General features: G+C 42.6%; 1 protein-coding gene across 1 annotated transcript in view; it reads left to right on the top strand.

Moving 5' to 3' along the window:
- Window positions 1-9,071: 9,071 nt before the first annotated feature.
- The window catches only part of slc12a3 (solute carrier family 12 member 3), a gene marked incomplete at both ends in the record, with an annotated part of 18,560 nt that continues 5,553 nt past the window's right edge, over window positions 9,072-22,078 (top strand). Inside the window, 19 exons of the mRNA XM_080762085.1 lie at window positions 9,072-9,308; window positions 10,059-10,208; window positions 10,750-10,825; window positions 11,226-11,321; window positions 12,260-12,399; window positions 12,954-13,064; window positions 13,684-13,795; window positions 13,997-14,127; window positions 14,525-14,609; window positions 15,514-15,671; window positions 16,185-16,292; window positions 16,904-17,027; window positions 17,718-17,819; window positions 19,271-19,426; window positions 20,208-20,307; window positions 20,454-20,565; window positions 21,102-21,239; window positions 21,407-21,513; window positions 21,969-22,045. Coding sequence (XP_080618211.1) covers window positions 9,072-9,308; window positions 10,059-10,208; window positions 10,750-10,825; window positions 11,226-11,321; window positions 12,260-12,399; window positions 12,954-13,064; window positions 13,684-13,795; window positions 13,997-14,127; window positions 14,525-14,609; window positions 15,514-15,671; window positions 16,185-16,292; window positions 16,904-17,027; window positions 17,718-17,819; window positions 19,271-19,426; window positions 20,208-20,307; window positions 20,454-20,565; window positions 21,102-21,239; window positions 21,407-21,513; window positions 21,969-22,045 — 2,320 coding nt within the window. The remainder of the gene's footprint in view (window positions 9,309-10,058; window positions 10,209-10,749; window positions 10,826-11,225; window positions 11,322-12,259; window positions 12,400-12,953; window positions 13,065-13,683; window positions 13,796-13,996; window positions 14,128-14,524; window positions 14,610-15,513; window positions 15,672-16,184; window positions 16,293-16,903; window positions 17,028-17,717; window positions 17,820-19,270; window positions 19,427-20,207; window positions 20,308-20,453; window positions 20,566-21,101; window positions 21,240-21,406; window positions 21,514-21,968; window positions 22,046-22,078) is intronic.

Here is a 22,078-nt window from a genome sequence, read left to right as displayed (position 1 = left end):
CTTAGTTGTGCGACGGGTTCCATATTGAAAAGCCCTAAACTCTGCCATGGTGACATACACATACTCAAAAGTTATGATTATGAAAACTACAAATCTGCTTGCACAAGCATGTACCATTTCTGGAGCCCTTGCCAAGTGCTATAAGAGCTAGCCAATTAACACTCAAAGTGTATCCTCCTCTCAACCTTGTTTTTATTGGTGTATGCCTGTAAAGATGCACTGTTTGGCCCCACCATGATAAAATGTTACGACTGCCGTAACTATTATAGTTGGCCGATTAGCCTCTATATTGTTCCATTTAATGCTTCAATATGTTTTTTAATTTTTTTAAGTAAAACGTTAGCCTACTTAATCTTTTGGAGGATTTTTATGGCCCGGAATATTTGGAGTGCTTGAAGTGCCTTTAGCTTGCTGAGGGGTGGGAATGACCCAGTTTTCCTTCCAAGTCTTCTTCTGTCTTCATGTGATGTTGTCCTAGACCTTGCCTCCTAAAACGTGAACTCGTGTGCGGCCATCTGCTATATCACATGATCTTTCCCATGGTTGGTGCATGCTGGTGAGTGGTGACTGAAGTGGTTCAGCCAGTTCATCTCCAGTACATTGTGGAGCGTAGCTACCTTGCAGCCTCCTATGCCAACCCACAGATGGTTCAATGTGTGTGGCAGTAGGTTAGGAGGTAGAGTCGCCACTTGCTAATTGGAAGGTTCCCGGTTCGATCCCTGGCTCCATCTGTACTGTCCCAAGACAGTAAGACACTGAACCCCTAACTGCTCCCTGTGAGCAGGTAGGTGTCGGGCCGGGGTGTGTGTGTGTGTGCGTGTTTGTGTAGGGGAGAATTCACATTGTAAAGTGCTTTGGATAAAGGCACTATATAAATGCATAATTTATCTTTCTTTTTTTTCCTACTTGGTGGTTTGCCGTGGCCAGTAACGAAACCCTTGCCTGGGGTTACGTGATGCCCTCCTTTGTCCATTGGGTTGTCTGCCTGCCAAGGCTTGTCCACTGGTTGTGCCATTCAGTAATCCTGGCATCGCCAAGTCTTCAGTGGCGTCCAAGAAACAACCCTGGAGCCGAACTCTGACCGTGTCGGTTGTGATTGGACAGCTTTGTATGCTGGGCTTTGGCGGTATCTGCTCTGTGGATGTCAGTTGTTTTGATGGGGGGGTTTATTATGTTTATTGCTTTGTGTGCGTCTTGTAGTGTACCATTGTACCATGATGAAAGGACAGGTTTATTTGGTGATAAAGCTAGTGCCCATTTACGCAGTGTACTTGGGTGAGCCGTGAGCCCTCCCCTTTGAATTGTTAATTGTCGCAGAAGGCAGGAAACCTTGGCTCTCGTTTTCTGGATGTGTTCTGGTCAGTGGTTTTCCAGTTTGTGCCATCCAAGGTTATGTTGAACTCCTTTTAATCTCCCTGCTTATAAGAAGGAAGCTATAGATTTGGGTTTTCCCAGGGTTTGGGCTCAGGCGGGTTTTCCAGATAAAGGTTGTTTGGGAGGTCATGCTGCTGCATGAACTAGAGCTGCTAGCTTCAAAATGGTCTCAACGGGGACAACATGTAGCATTGAAGAAAGTAGACTGCTTATATACTTAGCAGAAATAAAGGTTTTCTGGTGTGAAGCAGTGTATTACCTTCAGAACTAAGTCTAGTTATACTTTGGAAAACAAAGGTATTCCACCGCGCCTCAAGCCAAATTCAGGCTGGTGCATCTCATGTGAGGAACTGAGATGCACCGGACCAGCTAGTTATACGGTACTTTGTTCTACGACAATGTCATTCACCCAAAATAGCAGATCTACAAGCTCATCATAAGATCTATCCGTGAGGTGCTGTGAGCTCGTAGATTGGTTATTTTCGTAGAGGCTTCAGTGCAGCCACTTTATTAAAAGCAAACAAGAAATCTTTTGCACACCTGAGTGTGCAGTAGGTATAGACATGTGCATCAACATCAAGGTACTCCCCCTCACATCTTCACTTGATTTAAACATCTTTCTATACTTTATTGAAAGGGAAGCTAACTGTAATGATTCAAAGAGCAACTACAAGCAGGGGATTCAATAATATAGCAGCATCCATCTTGCACAACTCTGGAAATATATTTATAGAAATGGATGTACAAAGCATAAAAAAAGTATCTCAGCATAAGGTACTTTTACTTTCGGCACTGGAATGTTTTTTCGATTTTTTTTGGGGGGGTTGTTTTTCTTTATTTATACATCAACAAATTGATTAACCACTTAAAGGGGAATACGACTCATTTTCAACATTAAACTATGTCATTGATATACCTTAAAGTTGTTGTGTGGAAATAATTTAAAAAAACACGCCCCCCCTTTCCTTCTGTGTAGCCTAGAACTGGTCATGTGATCAGTGACATCACAAAGATGTACTCTGCAAGCCAAAAAGTACATCTTCATGATGTCTCTGATCACATGACCCCAAGTTCTAGACCTCCAGTTCTAGACTAAATAGAATGGGGTTGTTTCCACACAACAACTCTAAGGTATATTAATGACATTTTATAGAAAATGAGTGGTTTTCCCCCTTAAGCCCTGTCGTGTCATACAGTGGTAACATGCAAAAATTGTGAAAATAGAAGATCTTCAATATTTATTTATTTACGATCGGTCAATCTGGGAACTCAGATGCTGTTAGCAGAATCTGTCTTGAGAGATTAATGATCATCTATAAAATTGATTACTTTGATGAACTGTTGCACCCCTAGAACAGTGGTTCTCAGCCTGTGGGTCGGACATGTTTTTTTTTTGGGGGGGGGGGTTCCCAGATGACACTGAAGTGACATTTTAAGGACTTATACTGTACAAATGTTCATCTGTGGAACAGAGTCAAAAGTTAACTAAATGTAATGCCTCAACTCCCACTAGAATGTACACTGCGTGTGTGTGTGTGTGTGTGTGTGTGTGTGTGTGTGTGTGTGTGTGTGTCACAGACCACACACTGTGTGTGTGTGTGTGTGTGTGTGTGTGTGTGTGTGTGTTTGTGTGCGCGCGCGCATGCGCGCATCTTGTCGTCCAGACGTCCATCAGCAACAGCAGAGGTCGTGTCTCTCTCTATCAGGTGTGTGTGCTGCAGCTGGTGTTGTGAATCAGGCCGCTTCCAGACACATCATAAAACCCGGCTATTTCACAACACCAGGGTGGCACCTCACCACTGAGCACCGTGAAGACACCACCCACTGCTCCACCTTCACCACTGAACACCGTGAAGACACCACCCACTGCTCCACCTTCACCACTGAGCACCGTGAAGACACCACCCACTGCCCCACCTCACCACTGAGCACTGTGTCGACACCACCCACTGCCCCACCTCACCACTGAGCACCGTGAAGACACCACCCACTGCCCCACCTCACCACTGAGCACGGTGTCGATACCACCCACTGCCCCACCTCACCACTGAGCACGGTGTCGATACCACCCACTGCCCCACCTCACCACTGAGCACGGTGTCGACACCACCCACTGCCCCACCTCACCACTGAGCACCGTGTCGACACCACCCACCGCCCCACCTCACCACTGAGCACCGTGTCGACACCACCCACTGCCCCACCTCACGTCCTCACCACTGATGATGTTGATGTGGATCCTGCAAGGGCTATACTCTACGTAGCCCTCAGGTTGGAATCTCCTGAAAAGCTCAGTGTGTATAGGCTACATAGATCTGCTATTTTCACTATATTTGTACATTCTTGAAAAGTACAAAATATATATAGGCCTACTGTCAAAATACAATGTTACCGTGAGAATTATCAATATTGATATTGGGTTTTTGTATTTATTTTATCCAGCAGGGATCAGAGCTTTTTTGGCTAAGGTCGTTCAGTCCTTGCCTTTTTCTTCCAGTTATGTAAACATTGGAAAAATGGAATCCATTCTCAGCACACAAGATGTGCGTGGGGGGAATCCTTTCATCTCTCACTCTGTTCTCTTCTCCGTTTTTCTTTCAATCTCGCTCTCTGTCTGTCTGAAAAATATCTCAATAGACCTATCACACACACGACATGAGGGGCCGTTTCTCTCTCTCACACACACACACACACACACACACACGTTCATGCAAAGTAGAAAATGCTTCTCTCACTAAGTGCTTGCACCTGGTCCACTGTTAGTTTCAAGTGGATTTGGACTTTGGATGTGTCTTTATCAACCGTTGGTTGGTTTTGTAAATAAATGTGAAATGTTTGAGAATTCCCTGCCCTGAAGGCAGAAACAACTGAATAAAATGTGTTTTACTCCGATGTCTGCATCTTATACTGAAGTGATATTTATCTGGTTTGTACTTCTTGGAAGGTAATCTTCTATGAACGCCACGTGACCAAAGCAATGTGTGTTTCACATGTTTTAATGTTTAGTTAAAACATGGCCTGCTACATTACAAACTAATGAAGGATGTTGTCATAAGAAAGAGTTACTTTTGGAAAAAAAAACTTGATTATCATCAACTAAGAAAAATTACAAATCCATACTTTCTTTCTTTATAGCAATACAATAGGCTTAAAAGGATCCCTGGCTAATAAGACTTATATGCCTTAAAACATTATACTTGCGCTCTATAACTAAAATCAGAAATGAAAAACACCTTAAATAATTTTATTTATCCTAGAAATAGTATGTTTTTCACTGAATAGGAGCCGCTCCTGTCGCAAGTTGATGATTGATTGACTTTTTTTCCACAGTATAGGCCTATGTAGAATGGGTACATTTCAAACAAAAGCACAAGTCAATACAAAAACTGTTACTTGTGGACGAACCATGACTTGTTTACAACACAACAGGGTCCACCATTTTCAATTCATCAGAACATTTAGAGACGTACAAATATACACTTCTATATAAAAAAAAAACTGTAATTCATCAAATAAAGGAAAAAACATGGGGAAAAGGGGTGGGGGGTGGGGGACTTTATTTACAGGGGCCAGTTTCGACTTGCTAATGCTTTGTTCAGTTAGACTTTACTGTGCATATTAATGATAAACCTAATGATTGTGCACATTCACTGCTTCAGGCGTTACAAGCCGTTTAATGGTTTGAGACGGTGGTTAACAATGTAATTTACTACAGCGCTCATAGCCCTACCATGATGACAATACACCGGAGTCATTTATACGCATCATGTTGTGCAGACATTGCAATCATTTAGTATATTATGCGTACATGCAGGTCTTATATCCTACAAAGAGACAGCAAGTTACATCAAACACTAGCTCAAGGTCAATATGTTTTTGTTTTTATTATCCTCTTATTTTCTTACTGCTCATACTCTAGCGGTAATTGTTCACAATAGTGATTCTAATTACACTCCATTCATTTCAATATATGCACATGGATAAATGAGATTTATAGCAAGTATAGCATTATGTCCCATGAAATCCTTGTGTATAAATGGACCAGTGAATAATAAGAGATTTTGTTAAATTAACACAGAGGATTGTACTCCGTCCTTGTATCAGTCAAGGTTATCTAGTGAGTTTCTCTCTCTCTCTCTCTCTCTCTCTCTCTCTCTCTCTCTCTCTCTCTCTCTCTCTCTGTGTGTGTGTGTGTGTGTGTGTGTGTGTGTGTGTGTGTGTGTGTGTGTGTGTGTGTGTGTGTGTGTGTGTGTGTGTGTGTGTGCGCGCGTGCGTGTGCGTGTGTGTGTGTGTGTGTGTGTGTGTGTGTGTGTGTGTGTGTGTGTGTGTGTGTAATGATGCTGTTTACAGCCTGCATACAAGCTACAAACCCCTCAGGGTAGCAGTGTTCTCTAATATTAACCATATAACATGTTCACACTGCTACGCCCAACCCAAATGAGCTGGAAGGTTTAGGTTCATTCAGTTTATTATATTAGGTTTACAGAGACTGCAGGGACAATACAAAAAACAATGTATCAAGTTATAAAAACCGTTGCATTGTATGTGCCGTTTAGCCAGGGCTAATTTGCAACCTGGTTAGGCCTTTCTATACAAATATATAGCAGAGGCAAAGAAACTCAAATAATGTTTAAACAGTAAAAAGGTGCTCCTGGATCAGTCGGGATAAGACATCAGATAAAAAAGAAGGAGATCCGGACACTCAAAGTTTATAAAGAGGAGAAGATACTTATATTATATTACTTATATTGATCCAACATGTTTATGTCTTCATCAGGGCCCTGACTTGATCGATCGGCCATTTATGTAAAAGTCAATCACATATATTATAGGCTAGTATAATATTGCTTCGCGGGATGCCCAGACATCCCCTCCCCTCCACACGGTGCAGTTTTAACAATTAATGTGTAGTTGTGATCGCAGGTCGCATTTACTATGAAAATGTGCATTTCCTGTCAGTCAGTCCATCTGCCACCCCACGCCTCCATATATGGTCATGTCTCGTGACATCACATGACATAACGTGACATCAACAGAGATGGAGATCCCTGCTGTCATCAATATTAAGACTCTAGACGGGATAAGTTAATTTCACGATTCATTTGGAATGGCAGAAAACCAAGAATTAAATACACAACATTACAGCTAAGTAAGGAAAAGGGTGGCATGTCACTACCGAATCTTAGAGACTATTTCTATGCAGCCCAACTTAGATTTGTTGCTTTGTGGTGTGGCAACGACACAGACGCCAAATGGAAAAGCATAGAACTAAGTGAACAGGATATCCCAATACAAGCCATGTTAGGTGATAAACAATTAACCAAAGCCAGTATAGATAAACTAGATCCAATCACATCTTTCACACTACAGACATGGCACACCCTCGTCAAACAACTAAAAATAGAAAAGCAATCAAAAATACTGAGATGGGTTGCCTTTGATACGGCATTTAAGCCAGCGATACTAGATCAGAGGTTTAAGTTTTGGTTCTCCAATCATGACATCACATCCTACTATAAGCTTATGGAAGAAAACAGGTTACAGAGCTTTCAGAAACTGAGAGATACATATTTTCTAGAAAAGGAAGATTTCTTTAGATATCTCCAACTACGTCACTATTTCAAGAAATTCAGAACCGTGAACCACAAATTAATCAAAGTAAACGTATTAATTTAATTACTCAGGCACATACGAAAGGAACAAAGAGAATAGTATCAAAATTATATAAAAGTATTTCAGACTCCAGAAAACATACAACCGATTACATCAAAGAGAAATGGGAGAAAGAACTGAATGCCCAAATCACAAGTGAACAATGGTTAAATATTTGCAGCACACAACACACAACTTCAAGTTCTAACACCTGGCGTGAATTCTGCTGGAAAAACACCTCCCGCTTTTTTATCACTCCAAAACTTAAATCAAAACAGCTTGGAATATCCCAGTTGTGCTGGAGAAACTGTGGAGAGGTAGATGTAAACCACTATCATGTTTTCTGGGGTTGCTCTGAAATTCTCACCTTTTGGAAAAATGTCACAGAGAAATTACAGGAGATTCTGGGCTTTCAAATATTAGATTCCTGTGTGATGCTGTATTTGGGAGATTTACCAGAAGAAATTATGGGAAATGACAGGTATCTGATGAAAATCTTTCTGGCTGCAGCGAAAAAAGCCATTACTCGGAAATGGCTACAGGTAGATCCTCCTTCCATAGACGAATGGTTCCAGATAGTCTCAGAAATATTCGACATGGAGAGAATGACTGCTAATTTAAGATTGAAGAGAGAGTCTTTTGAAAACAAATGGGAAAAATGGTTTGATTATACTGAACAACAGGTGAGCTAGGAACCAGAATGTTTGGCTTTTATTTTTTGCTTTGTTTTTTGTTATTTTTCTCTGAATGTAAACAAAATATATAATCCTTGACACAAATTCGGTACTCATGTTTATGATATGCTTATTTCTAGAGGGTGACCCCATAGATGGGACGGTAATCAATGTTATTTATTTTCTTTATATACGGTATTTTACTGTCCAATATTATTGTATGTGGGTGTATGTATGACTGTGAGGGTGTGTGGGGATGTATGCGTGAGTGTGAGTGTGAGTGTGTGTGTGTGTGTGTGTGTGTGTGTGTGTGTGTGTGTGTGTGTGTGTGTGTATGTACGAGTACGCTTACATAATGTTTTCATTTTATTATTATCCTGTCTATGTGTCATCTCCCACAAGCATTTATCTACTGTTTTTACTTTTTATTTACTGAGTTGGCAACACTTATTGTAATATTCGATTGTTTGTCTTTTTACTTTCTGTATGTCCTTGTATGTCATTTCTGTTCATGAAAAATGAATAAAATTTAAGTTGAAAAAAAAAAAAAAAGACTCTAGACGGGGCCGTCTGCAGCAACAGGCTCGAAAATGAAGGCCCAGCCCTACCTGGGCCCTCACCAAACCCTTTACTGTACACTCAAGACACTTCCCCCGCTTCCCCCACTTTCACCCTTAGATCTCCATACATGGAGCTGACCTGACATTCCATATGTTGATCTGACCCCCCCCCCATGCCAAAGCGCCAGTGCTCACCCAGCAGTCTGCCGTCACCCAGGCGGATGCGTGCACGCCCTCAGGGCGTCTTACTGGTAATAATTTGGGAAATATGAGAATTTTCCCTTTATGCACAAAGTCGGTATCTGGCCAATGTGAGAAAACATTGGTGATGGGAATCGAACACAAAGAACCTGATCAGAGCACCACTAATAATCAGTACAATAATTGTACTGCATGGAACATACACTTATACTACTAGGACTCTCGAAGCGTATGGTCTGTGCTCTAACTGGCAAGGTGCACATTTACAGTAAGTCTTGTGATTAGTCAGGTTAGAATATTGAGTTACTCATGTTTAGCCTGAGGCTCTTCCTGTCTTGGTTAAGGTCATGTATAAAAACCAATGAATGCACACGGAAAGGGTCACTAATTTCATGTCAAACTCATTGCTGACTGACTCACTGTGTTTTGAGTATATTATATCTAAATGTTTTCAAAAATATGCTTTTACTTTCTTCTGTTTAAAATGTAGCCTACTAGTCAACTTGGACTGATTTTCTGTTTCCTCAATTTTCTGTCCTTACTAAAAACATAAGTTTCTTGCATATGTAATTTTCTTACTAAAGACAAAGAAGGTTACTTGTGATTCTGAATGGAGTTACCGGTCACCAACGAGGGCATAAACCTGTCTTCTTTCCAAACCCACGAGAACCTCAACCAAGCCGGTTATTATCACCACTATAATGACAACAATGGAAGGCTCAACGGCTCAGTAGGCTACGACACGTTGGACACTCCGCCACACTATGACTTCTACGCCAACACGGCGGTTTGGGGCCGCCGGAGACGCTTCAGACCTTCACTGTATCAACTGCGTGCCAACCCTGAGGTGAGCCAAAGTTCAAATGAACCACTTCTTTAACCCGTATTGCGGGGAAAAGCTTTCGACAAATTGCTATTTTCTGCTAAAATGTTCTCCACAATAACAGAAAACAGAAAATACACTAGCATGGAGGAGCCCTGAGGGACTCCATTCAAGCATATGAGGTTTAAGTGGCATCCTGGCTGTTCCGTGGTTGAAATAAGTAATGTTTTTTTTTATCTAAGTGACTTCAGTTACAAGAACAAGAGACTGTGTAGCCTAATACATGTATGCAGCTGACAGTGTACAATGAATTAGGAGTATTGATCCATGCTTCACACAATTTTCAACCCAACTCAAATGATAATTGTGTTTGTCTGCATGCTGATAATAATTAAAAGCTAATTAAATGTTTAACCACTTCACTTACGTCAATATATTGTCATATACATTTTCAAAAATGTATGAGGTAGCCGTTTCAAATCGTGGTGTATTGTGAGCTTGTTTATAGGCTATTTTATTTTATTTTTTTCAACATTCAATATGTGTTTGTTTTTTGAAAATGTAAAAAAAAAAAAAAACAGGTAGTTAAAGGATGTGCCTTCAGGACCAACAACTACATGTTTGACCAAAAATGAAGGCCTATTTTATGACTGCACTGGAGTGACATGGCAGTCCCAGGTCAGGTCCCTCTCAATGTTCACCCCTATGAAGCATGGTTGAAAACAAAAGTCTTTAATGTACCAAATGCCATCAAGGTTGTCCGTCATGTTTCAGGAGGACTCCAGCCCACCTCCTCTGTATGAAGAGACTGCAGCCAGACATACCATAGAAGAAGACCCCTCTGATAACGAGGATGAAGACGAGGATGAAGAGGATGGTCCACCATCTGAACCTCCTCGGTTTGGCTGGGTGCAGGGAGTCATGGTAACATACTGTATGGTTTGGCTGGGTGCAGGGAGTCATGGTAACATACTGTATGGTTTGGCTGGGTGCAGGGAGTCATGGTAACATACTGTATGCGGTTAGCAAACCTTTTCATGGCTAGGAACACCAAAATGAGATGTATTTGGCGACGGACCCTCTATCTGTTTTGTGCCATATAGACCCCAGAAGATAAGATTTACTTGTGTTAGAATAACATTATTTCAACTGTTCCAATACTTTCAAGATTTTGTAGAAATTGTTTCAAAATTGCAGATGTACAAGCTCGCAGCAAAATGATATGCTGTGAGCTTGTATATCTGCTATTTTTAGCCACAGTATTTTCTGTCTCAACCAAAAAACATCCAATAGATTATTTTTAAATCAACTAAAGTGTGGTACAAAAATCGCTTATCTGCTCATTTCTGCAAAAAAGAAAAAAGAATAGATTAAATCAATTAGTTCGATTAACTGTTGCATGAAGTTGTCATTCGTTTCATTGCTAATGAATCAATAATGTCTCACTTTGCTGTCTGTTGTGTAGATCCGCTGCATGTTGAACATCTGGGGTGTGATCTTGTACCTGAGACTGCCCTGGATCACTGCTCAGGCTGGTATAGGTACAGTGTTACATCATTTACTTTATTACCGTTCATGGAGTATGTACTGTGTTACATGATTTACTTTATTACATGGAGTACATGTACTGTGTTACATGATTTACTTTATTACATGGAGTACATGTACTGTGTGTACATCATGTACTTTTGTGTACATTATTACATGGAGTATATGTACTGTGTAGGGAATCGGATGTCCCAATCACGTTTCTTTGCTCCCAATCCGATTCTGATCATTTGATTTTGAGTATCTGCCGACACCGTTTTTTCCGGATCCGATTTTAATATTCTATTAACTATTATTTGACTTCTTCTATGGGAGTTTTATTTTGACATTCATTTTGACGCAGTATATAACCGTCATCCCCCCTACCGTCTCTCTCCCCCCCTCCCCCTTCAGGTCTCACCTGGGTGATCATTCTGTTGTCCTCTTGCATCACAGGGATCACAGGTCTCTCTACCTCTGCCATTGCTACCAATGGCAAGGTGAAAGGAGGTCAGTACACAGCAGCAGTTAATTGACTGCAGGGCAGCACAGCAGTGGCTCAGGACTCAGTGGCCTCCAGACCAACACCACCACACTCATCACATGAACAGCTTCTATCTGGCAGCAATTAGACTGCTGAATAAGAGCTAAGCCTGTGGCCACTGCACGGCACACTGAACTGAACTGTGTTTTTAATGCACAGACGCATACATGGATATATCTGGATATATGTCAGAACCTAGCTGTTCTGACATTCCATATGTTGATCCTTCCCCATCCATCCTTCCTCTTCGATGTCTCCCTTCTGACCATTTAAACTCTAGACGGGCCCGCCCCAAAGTTATTAGTGCAGCCGTGCCCGGCAGCCGGCAAAAACTAGAGTTCTCAACAGAGCCGAAAATTAAGGCCCGGCCCTAACTGTGCCCTCATCAAACCCTGTACACTCAAGACACTGCCACCGCTGCCACCCTTAGATCTCCATATATGGCGCTGACCTGTTCTGACATTCCCTATGTTGATCTGACCTCATCAAAACCTGTACACTCAAGAGGTCGAGGTTGCTTCTCGTCCCCATGCGTTTTACTGGTAATCTGATGTGACAATATAGTTTGATTCTGATTCTGAGGGAATCTGAAGGACCTCTGTTTGATCCCGGGGTCCTCCAGACTTCATGTCAAAGTGTCATTGATCACTGATCCCCAAATTGCTCACTTGGAGCAGCATCTAACACACATAAATTCACACACAAGCACATGCGCACGCATGCGCGCACACACACACACACACACACACACACACACACACACACACACACACACACACACACACACACACACACACACACACACACACACACACACGCACACAGACACACACACACACACACACACACACACACACACACACACACACACACACACAGTCACACTCTGTTGACTTGTGTTCAGGTGGGACATATTTCCTGATCAGTCGTAGTTTGGGTCCAGAGCTTGGTGGTTCCATTGGTCTGATCTTTGCCTTTGCCAACGCTGTGGCAGTGGCCATGCACACTGTGGGCTTCGCTGAGACCGTACAAGCCCTCATGCAGGTGAGGAGAGTAGTGTGTTTGTGTGTGAGAGAAACTTTACTTACAGTTACAGTTACACTGATGCGCATGTTTATTTAGTATGCAGTTTGTTAATCTGGCTCCAAAACTGTGGAACCAACTCCCCATTGCAGTTAACTGCAGAGTCACCTCCACCTTAGCCCGTAGGTAGAACTTGCCTTGTCGACCTTGCAGGCTTATGCAAAGGCTAAATATTGTTCAGCAATTTAGATTACAAGGTTTGTACTAGACACAGATGCCGTGTCATCTCTAGACCTGGCATCCTCGATCGTGTGTATTTCAATGTAGCTCTGGTCCATAGCTCTAAGGCCTTCATGAAGCCATTAGAGCTATGGACAAGAGCTATGATTTTTGGTTTACCTATGATTCTAGTGCATTTGATGTATTACCTTGTGTTTACCTTGCTTACTGTAAATAGCTCTAGAATAGATTAACAGAATAATTTTATAGATGTAATGCCTACATTGTAAATAGCATTAATGGAGGCCATACGACTAACGACAGGCAGCCTTGATCTCTCTGTGTCTCTGCCTCAGGAGAATGGAGCTGCCATAGTGGACCCACTCAATGACATCCGCATCATCGGTGTCATCACCCTCACATGTCTGCTGGCCATCTCATTGGCTGGCATGGAATGGGAGTCAAAGGTTAGCCAATCACAAGAGACTTATGTAAGAAGATTGCTGACTTCTTGTGATGAGACAAGTTCTAATATCTGTCTGACCGACCGCACCCAATTACTTTGCATCATGGCTACAGTATGACTTGTGTGACTGTTTTGTACTTAAAATCAAGGACTAAAGAGACGCACACTCGTAGTTGCCGATGCCAACATTTTATGTGGACACAGAGACAGTGTCCACAATAAAATATTGGCAACGGCAGCTAAATATTGGCAACGGCAGCTATACGAGTGTGAAGCCCTATACTCCTTGATGTTTCAGTGTTACCCATTAAAACCGGGAAAGCATCTGTGTCAGCTTAGATTTTAACGTCGGCTATTCAAAAATAGAAGATCTACAAGCTCACAGCGCATCACTTTGTGTCTCGTTACGAGCTTGTACATATTCTATGTTTGAACTTTTTTTAAAGTCTTGAATAATTTTGAATTACGAAAAACTGATTTAGAAGGTTTTTGTAGAATCCTCAGCTTCGGGTCTTAATGGGTTAATCCGTTGGCTAGGACCTCTCAAGGAGCGGTGTGCTGTGTGTGCACCCTCTGTAACCGTATTCTTTGTGTTTTATACTTTGTCTTCTCCTGTCTAGGCTCAGGTTCTGTTCTTTTTTGTCATCATGGTTTCGTTTGTCAACTACATCGTTGGAACCATCATGCCCGCCTCACCTCAGAAACAAGCCAAGGGATTCTTCAGCTACAAAGGTGACAGTTTGGTCAAAGAATATCATTTTATCGCAACATGGTTTTCTTCACGTCCACATCCTCTATTGAGCTCTATCAACACTATTTATTGATCCCTGAGGAGAAATTACAGTACATTATTTGATCCTTTTATATGACATGAGTGAGAGTGTTGCAGTTGCTCCCTGGTCAAACGATCACTTCCCTCCCCTATACATACAGCGGACATCTTTGCTGCCAACTTTGTGCCCAACTGGCGCGGTCCCGAGGGCAGTTTCTTTGGCATGTTCTCCATTTTCTTCCCCTCTGCCACCGGCATCCTGGCAGGAGCCAACATCTCTGGAGATCTGAAGGTACGTCAGCTCTAACTCTTTTCTTTCAAAAAGAATTCCCTTCCCAATTCCAGTGATTCTGCCAGTTCTCCCGTATTGTTGCTGCTGACCTCCACTGCTTGGTCCGTTAGGGATGTGTTAGGGTGTATCCATTCATCTGAGGGTGTAGCATCTGACCCAGAAATCTGGCATTTAATTGGTTGGGTTCTAGTAAGTAAGGATCCTAAATACAGTAGTAAGGTTCCTAACTACAGTACAGTACTAGGGTGATAGGATGCATCCTCCTCCTCTTGTCTCAGGCCCCTACAGCAGTGGTTCTCAAAGTGAGGTCCGTGGACCCCTGGGGGTCCTTGATGGAGTACCAGAGGCTCCCCACTCCCCAGCTAAATGATTGATGATGATCCTCCTCTGGTTTCAGGACCCTACCATTGCTATCCCCAGAGGAACACTGATGGCGATCTTCTGGACCACGCTGTCTTACCTCATTATCGCTGCTACCATTGGTATGTGTGTGTGTGTGTGTGTGTGTGTGTGTGTGTGTGTGTGTGTGTGTGTGTGTGTGTGCGTGCGTGCGTGCGTGCGTGCGTGCGTGCGTGCGTACGTGTATGTATGTCCACTCCTAAAATCTGTGTTTGATTAACTCTGAGATTGTACAAAATAAAAATAGAACCAAATGGCTCCAATTGTATACTGTATGAGGTATATATACTAGTCTTTTGAATCAAATTTCATCTAGTTTTAATCATATTTAGTGTAGAGACCTTTTGTCCTTGTGGTGGTTGACTGAGAGTACCTTTTTCTAACTGACTGGCTTTGTGCAGCAAACTTAACCAAAAAAGGGAAATGAGGAATGTCCAGGCGAAGAGTTGAGGTTGAACTTAAAAGGTTTATTATATCCAAGTTGAAAACAAAAATAAAGATACTTTTAGCATATAAACTGTAACTTAGAATAGAAGGAGGTGTAGAACAAAAACCAGACGTAAAAAACTGTGAACCTCCAATCAACAACACCTGGCCCTCTGATGGCCAGGTAATTTATGTCCTCTCTGCCATGTCTGTAGGGGGTGACAAAGCACACTAACAGGAATGTTAGACATGGCATGATGGCACATACATGATGTGATGGCCTATAGTAGATCGGCTCCTACATTTAGTAATCTAAAATGTTTTAGTTTTAGTTGACTAAATATAATACGATTTTAGTTGACTAAATCTATAGTTGATTTAGTCTACTAAAATGTATTTTGGCGGGCCTTGATGGTGTCGTAATGGCTAATTTTACACTTGGTTGCATGTCGAAAATAGCCGATCTACAAGCTCAGGACCATGTAGATCAGCTACACGTTTGCGTGTGTTGTGATTGATTCTCCCACCAGGTGCGTGTGTTGTGATTGATTCTCCCACCAGGTGCGTGTGTTGTGCGCGATGCCTCCGGCCTGGTGAATGACACCATCTCCACATCCAGCCTCCATGGCTGTGTTGGTATAGCTTGTCATTATGGATGGGACTTCACTGAGTGTATCAACAATAACACATGTCACCACGGCCTCAGCAACTACTACCAGGTCAGTCTAATGTGGAAAGGCTTAGCACAATTTTAAAGACTTTTATAGGGCCTGATTCACTGAGCTGTTGTTTACCCATATCTTTGGTGTAAACACATTATCCAAACTTCCCACGTTAGTATAGTAGTCTGATTCAGTAATAATTCTTCGTCTGTTAATTTAGCAGAGGGCCGCTCTTTCTCAAGTCTGATCGGATGCAGACTTGCATGGGACCAAAGCTTGCTATATGTCATTAGAATGCCTTATTCTAGACTACTAACGTGGGAAGTTTGGAAAATTCCTTTATACCCAAAATATGGGTGTAAACAGCTTAGTGAATCGGGCCCTTTAGGACCCATTCATGCTCCTGCTCCGGTGATGAGGTGACCACCGAAAAGGTGGTCATCTTATCACCTAAAACTGGAGTATGAATAGACCTTTATTTATTATACTTTAGACTTTATAGTGGCCAAAGCGAACAGGAATATCAACAATTATAAAGTCAGCTAATGTCCCTCCTCTCTCTGTCCGCAGGCGATGAGCATGGTGTCAGGGTTCGCTCCACTGATCACAGCTGGTATCTTTGGTGCAACACTGTCCTCTGCTTTGGCCTGTCTGGTGTCTGCTCCCAAGGTGTTCCAGGTACACGGTCACACGCACGCACGCACGTGCACACGCGCACACACACACACACACACACACACACACACACACACACACACACACACACACGCACACGCACTGTCTTTGATATTAACCCATTAAGACCTAAGGCCAAGTCTACAAATCTCTTCTAAATCAATAGTTCTCACACCACTTCATGCCAAGGACCCCCAAACAAACAACTATTTTCAAAAATAGCAGATATACAAGCTCGCAGCATGGCACAAAGTGAGCTTGTATAGCCTACATGGGCTCTGCTCTAAATCTAAATAAAATAGTTTTCTGAAAAAATCATACCTATTACTACAGTCTATCTAAAACCTAAAATGACACCGGTCTTAATGGGTCAATAACAGACCCATTAATAATGTGTCTGTTTTCCCACTGCCGGGAGAGACAACCTGCATGCTATTGCTGCAGTTCTTCTAGCACTGCAGGCCTCGCACCAGAAATAGTGCTTACTGCTTTACATTATACTATCTAAGCACTATTACAGACATATAAGTGCTCGGTTATTTGCAGTGAACCAAAGTGTGTGCAGCTGTCCTGTCTTCGCTCTGGCTCAGCTCTCGTCCTCCTCATCTCCGCAGTGTCTGTGTAAGGACAAACTCTACCCCCTCATTGGCTTCTTTGGGAAAGGTTACGGCAAGAACGACGAGCCAATCAGAGGCTATCTCCTGACGTACATCATCGCTGTGTGTTTCGTCCTGATAGGTGAGCCTGCATGATGGACAGCTCAGATGTAGTACCTCTCGTCTTATATATAGGCCAGTGGTTCTCAACCTTTTCAGACCGTGGCCCCCCAAAAATAATCTGTTATTATTATATTTGAACTGGGGACAAGCTCACAACGTCTCCTCGCAATGCTCTCTTTCTTATATAATTAGACAATTTGGCTAATGTTTTCTATAGTATTGTTTATTGGTTATTAAGTAGTGGGCTTATTTTTCCCAGGGGTCCCGACCAGCAGGTTGAGAACCACTGGCTTAGGCCACGAACCCCAACACATTTGATCTCTGGGACCCTAATCTACACTGTAAAAAAGGCAGCCCCTGCACACTCAAGGCTTTGCAAAAGTCTGTCTTTTAAACATAAGATTTTAGCAAGCTTTTGATTATAGACCTTCTTATAAGGAAAGCTTGCTATGAAAAAGTGGAAACAGAAAAAATAAATCCGATTTTTGCACAGCTTTCTTTGAGTGTGTCGAGGTTGCCTTTTATTGTTCAATTTGGTTTCCTTTTGCCTCCAGCACCTCTGGCAGAGGAGCAGTGGTTTGTTCACTAACACAGTCAGAGACTGACTCAGACACTACTATAATATAATTAATGTTCCATAACACCACTGTAGCTGACAGACAAAGACGGTGCTCTTTTTGTGCTTTAAATCCTCTCCCTTTCCTCCTAGCGGAGTTGAACACAATCGCGCCCATCATCTCCAACTTCTTCCTGTGCTCCTACGCTCTCATTAACTTCAGCTGCTTCCACGCTTCCATCACCAACTCTCCAGGTACCACACACACTGTGCAGAATTTAACAGATGATCGACCAGCGCTTATAAACACCGATAACATTCGAGCCGAGGTTCAAGTTCAAAGGGGTTTAGCGTCAATGCACACTTAAATCCTCAGTGTTAATTGAACTCTGAAGAAGTGAAGTGAGTGAATTAATCAGAGACCTGATTTTGCAACAGCAAAACTATATTAAATAATCCATCCATAAACTCCAAATCACCCTCTCATATAGGGCTTCAAATCACCTCTCATATAGGGCTTCAAATCACCTCTCATATAGGGCTTCAAATCACCTCTCATAGGGCTTCAAATCACCTCTCATAGGACTTCAAATCACCTCTCATAGGACTTCAAATCACCTCTCATAGGGCTTCAAATCACCTCTCATATAGGACTTCAAATCACCTCTCATAGGACTTCAAATCACCTCTCATAGGGCTTCAAATCACCTCTCATATAGGACTTCAAATCACCTCTCATATAGGGCTTCAAATCACCTCTCATATAGGGCTTCAAATCACCCTCTCATAGGGCTTCAAATCACCTCTCATAGGGCTTCAAATCACCTCTCATAGGACTTCAAATCACCTCTCATAGGACTTCCAATCACCTCTCATAGGACTTCCAATCACCTCTCATAGGACTTCAAATCACCTCTCATAGGGCTTCAAAACACCTAGGGCTAGGCTTCAAAGTGTTTTCTGCTGTAATTCGGCAGTCAATGCCTTCCCTATTTGTATATAGCTATTTCCGTACACTGTATACATCTATTTGTTTCACATCTACTTGCATGCGCCTCTCCAATTAATCCAGAATGCTGCAGCTCGTTTGGTCTTCAACCAACCAAAATTCTCACATCTCCCCCTTTCTCCGCTCCCTCCATTGGCTCACTGCCCGCACAGAGTACAAAACTCTGATGCTGGCCTTCAAAGCAATCAAAGGTATGGCACCCCCTATCTTTCCCCCATGCACGCTCAGATCAGGCAACACAGGGAAGCTGGCAGAACATTCACTAAAAACGCCCTCCTGGCTTCCAATCAGAACTGCAGACTCACTCCCAATCTTCCGCCGTAATCTGAAAAACCACCTTGCCATGGCACTTGCATTAGCCTCGATGACCTTACAGGTGTATGCAAAGGTTAAACTTATGTCATTTATAATTTAGCATTTCATTAGATTTATAAATTAGCATTTTATGTAGACATAGCACATTATAGGACTCTATAATGTATACTTATAGCTTCACTGCACAGATATTTGGCTCTTAGCTTGCGTTTGATTCTTGGTGACTACTGTATTTCTATGCATTTGATGTACGTATTACCTTGTATTGTTCCTGATTACTGTAAATCGCTCTGGATTAAGAGCGTCTGCTACAGTATATGCCTAAATTGTAAATTGTCTACATAAAGTACTGTATGTGTGTGTATTTGGTGTATTCCTCTAGGCTGGCGTCCATCCTTCAGGTTCTACAATAAGTGGGCATCGTTGCTAGGAGCCGTGGTGTCTGTGGTGATCATGTTCCTTCTGACCTGGTGGGCGGCACTCATCGCCATGGGCATTGTTCTCTTCCTGTTGGGATATGTCCTTTATAAGAGACCAGGTAACACACACACAGGCACGCAGGCATGCACGCACGCAGGCACGCAGGCACGCACGCAGGCACGCACATGCACACACACACACACACACACACACACACACACACACACACACACACACACACACACACACACACACACACACAGTGAGGCTGTTAAGTGCAGATTTGCCGCACCAACATCACAAAAGCTAGCCACCGTGTTGCTAGGAGACAAGTCAAAATGCTCGGACAAGTCTGATCAGATATTGGTTGGTTAATAGACCATTAGCGCAGTGGCCTTGTGGTTAGTGACGGAATAGGACTAGGAGTTTAACTTCAATCCCCTGCTGAGTCATACCAAACAAGCCTCTCTGCTTGGCACTTAGAATCAAGGCTTGGATTGGGGGTTAAGATCCTGCGTCATACTCTAGTCAGGCTAGTGTCATGTCCAGTGGTACTTCATGGCATGCGGCATGCCCCATGCTGCAGAAACAGGGGCTCCTCCAACGTCCCAATAATCTGACACACATGAATCCGACTACCCAATTGAGCTCGATACTATAAAGACCTACTCATACTATGTACATGTGCATGTTTTCCCTGTAGGCTACTAGCGAATGGTAAATTAAACAGCTGATGGAACTGGATTTCTTTCTTTTGGGTATCCAGGAAACAGTACAGAGGTTCATATGAGTTGGAGTGATCATCGTTGTTGTTATTGTTGTCATTCTTTTAAACATCTGCATTGTACAGTTACTACAGTATGCTATGAAGTGTTCTTTTGTCTCTCATCCATTATTAGCTGTGAACTGGGGCTCATCTGTCCAGGCTGGCTCCTACAACCTGGCACTGTCCTACTGCGTAGGTCTCAACCAGGTGGAAGACCACATCAAGAACTACCGGTGAGAGTTTACCTTTAGCTGCTTTATACTTCACTTTATGTAGTGTTGTAACATAACTAACTACATTCACTCTATTACTAACTACCAGTATATACAGTACAATTTGAGGTATTTGCTGTGAGTGTCATTTGGACTTGTCTTTTCAGACCACAGTGCCTGGTGCTGACGGGCCCACCCAGCAGCCGACCCGCTCTGGTGGATTTCGTAAACTCCTTCACCAAAGGACAGAGTCTCATGATGTGTGGCAATGTAGTGACTGTGAGCTCAGCACAACACTCACACACACACACACACACACACACACACACACACACACACACACACACACACACACACACACACACACACACACACACACACACACACACACACACACACACACACACACACACACACACACACACACACAATCGATCAAACAAGAACTACAGCCTCATTAGAGTAGAAGGCAACAAACACACCCAAAGCAGATGTTTCCGCTGACAGATGCCTTAGTTCGGATTGTACTGTATTTCATTGTTCAGGATGTATTCATTGTACTGTATTTCATTGTACTGTACATTGTACTGTATTTCATTGTTCAGGATGTATTCATTGTACTGTATTTCATTGTTCAGGGTGTATTCATTGTACTGTATTTCATTGTACTGTACATTGTACTGTATTTCATTGTTCAGGATGTATTCATTGTACTGTATTTCATTGTTCAGGGTGTATTCATTGTACTGTATTTACTGTATTTCATTGTTCAGGGTGTATTCATTGTACTGTATTTACTGTATTTCATTGTTCAGGGAGGCCAGTTGCCATCAGACGTGGAGGAGGCGAGCAGCAGCAGTCACGTGACCTGGCTGAACCAGAGACGGGTCAAGTCGTTCTATCGAGGTGTTGTGACCACTGATCTGAGATCTGGTGTTCACATTCTGCTACAGGTCAGAGTTTGGTTTTATTCTATTTTAGACTGGTCTAGTCTTCAGTATTCTAATTAAGGGTCATCAGGACTAACCACTCTCCTCTCCTCTGCTCTCCTCTCTTGAATCTCCATCTCCTCTCCTTTCCCTTGACTCTCCTCTCCTGTAATTGTTTTGTGTGCCACCAGGGGGCAGGTTTGGGCCGCATCAGGCCTAATGTTCTCCTGATGGGCTTCAAGAAAGACTGGTGCAGAGACACACCTCAGGCTGCACACAGCTACATAGGAATACTGCAGTGAGTGCTTTCATCTCACACGCACTGTGATGACACATTCAGTTTATTTTAATCTGTTATTTGTGCATTTGTTATTTGTGCATTGCCTAGCCAGTTGGAAGAGAGTGTGATGACCTGTAGTCTACACACCATGTGGCATCAATAGACACCACTTGAATCCTATATGCTTAGTTGACTGGAGTCCTTCAGGATTCTATACTAGGCAGGCTCCCTCCTTCTTCCCGTTCTATGGACTAAATATCTTTTGGAAAAATCCCTGATCTAAAAGTTAACAAGTCAAAATTGTGTTTTGCAATTTGACATGTTGTATAAGCTTGTAAAATTGTCTATTTTCAGCAAAGGTTTGCTCTAAAAATGTAGGGACCCTATAGGGTTAATTTGGTTACACTATAGACGCAAGGCAGAATGGCAGCACGTGAGATGATCCTGTGCGTGCATGTGCGTGTGTGTTTCAGTGATGCCTTTGACCTACAGTATGGGGTGTGTGTGCTCAGGACGAAGGAAGGACTAGATCTCTCTTGTCAGTCCCACGGTGAGAACTCACAGCAGCAGTCCCAATATCACA

This window comes from Protomyctophum bolini (assembly GCF_963924005.1).
Source record: "Protomyctophum bolini genome assembly, chromosome: 4".
NCBI lineage: Eukaryota > Metazoa > Chordata > Actinopteri > Myctophiformes > Myctophidae > Protomyctophum > Protomyctophum bolini.
This window is presented reverse-complemented; position numbering and strand designations above follow the sequence as displayed.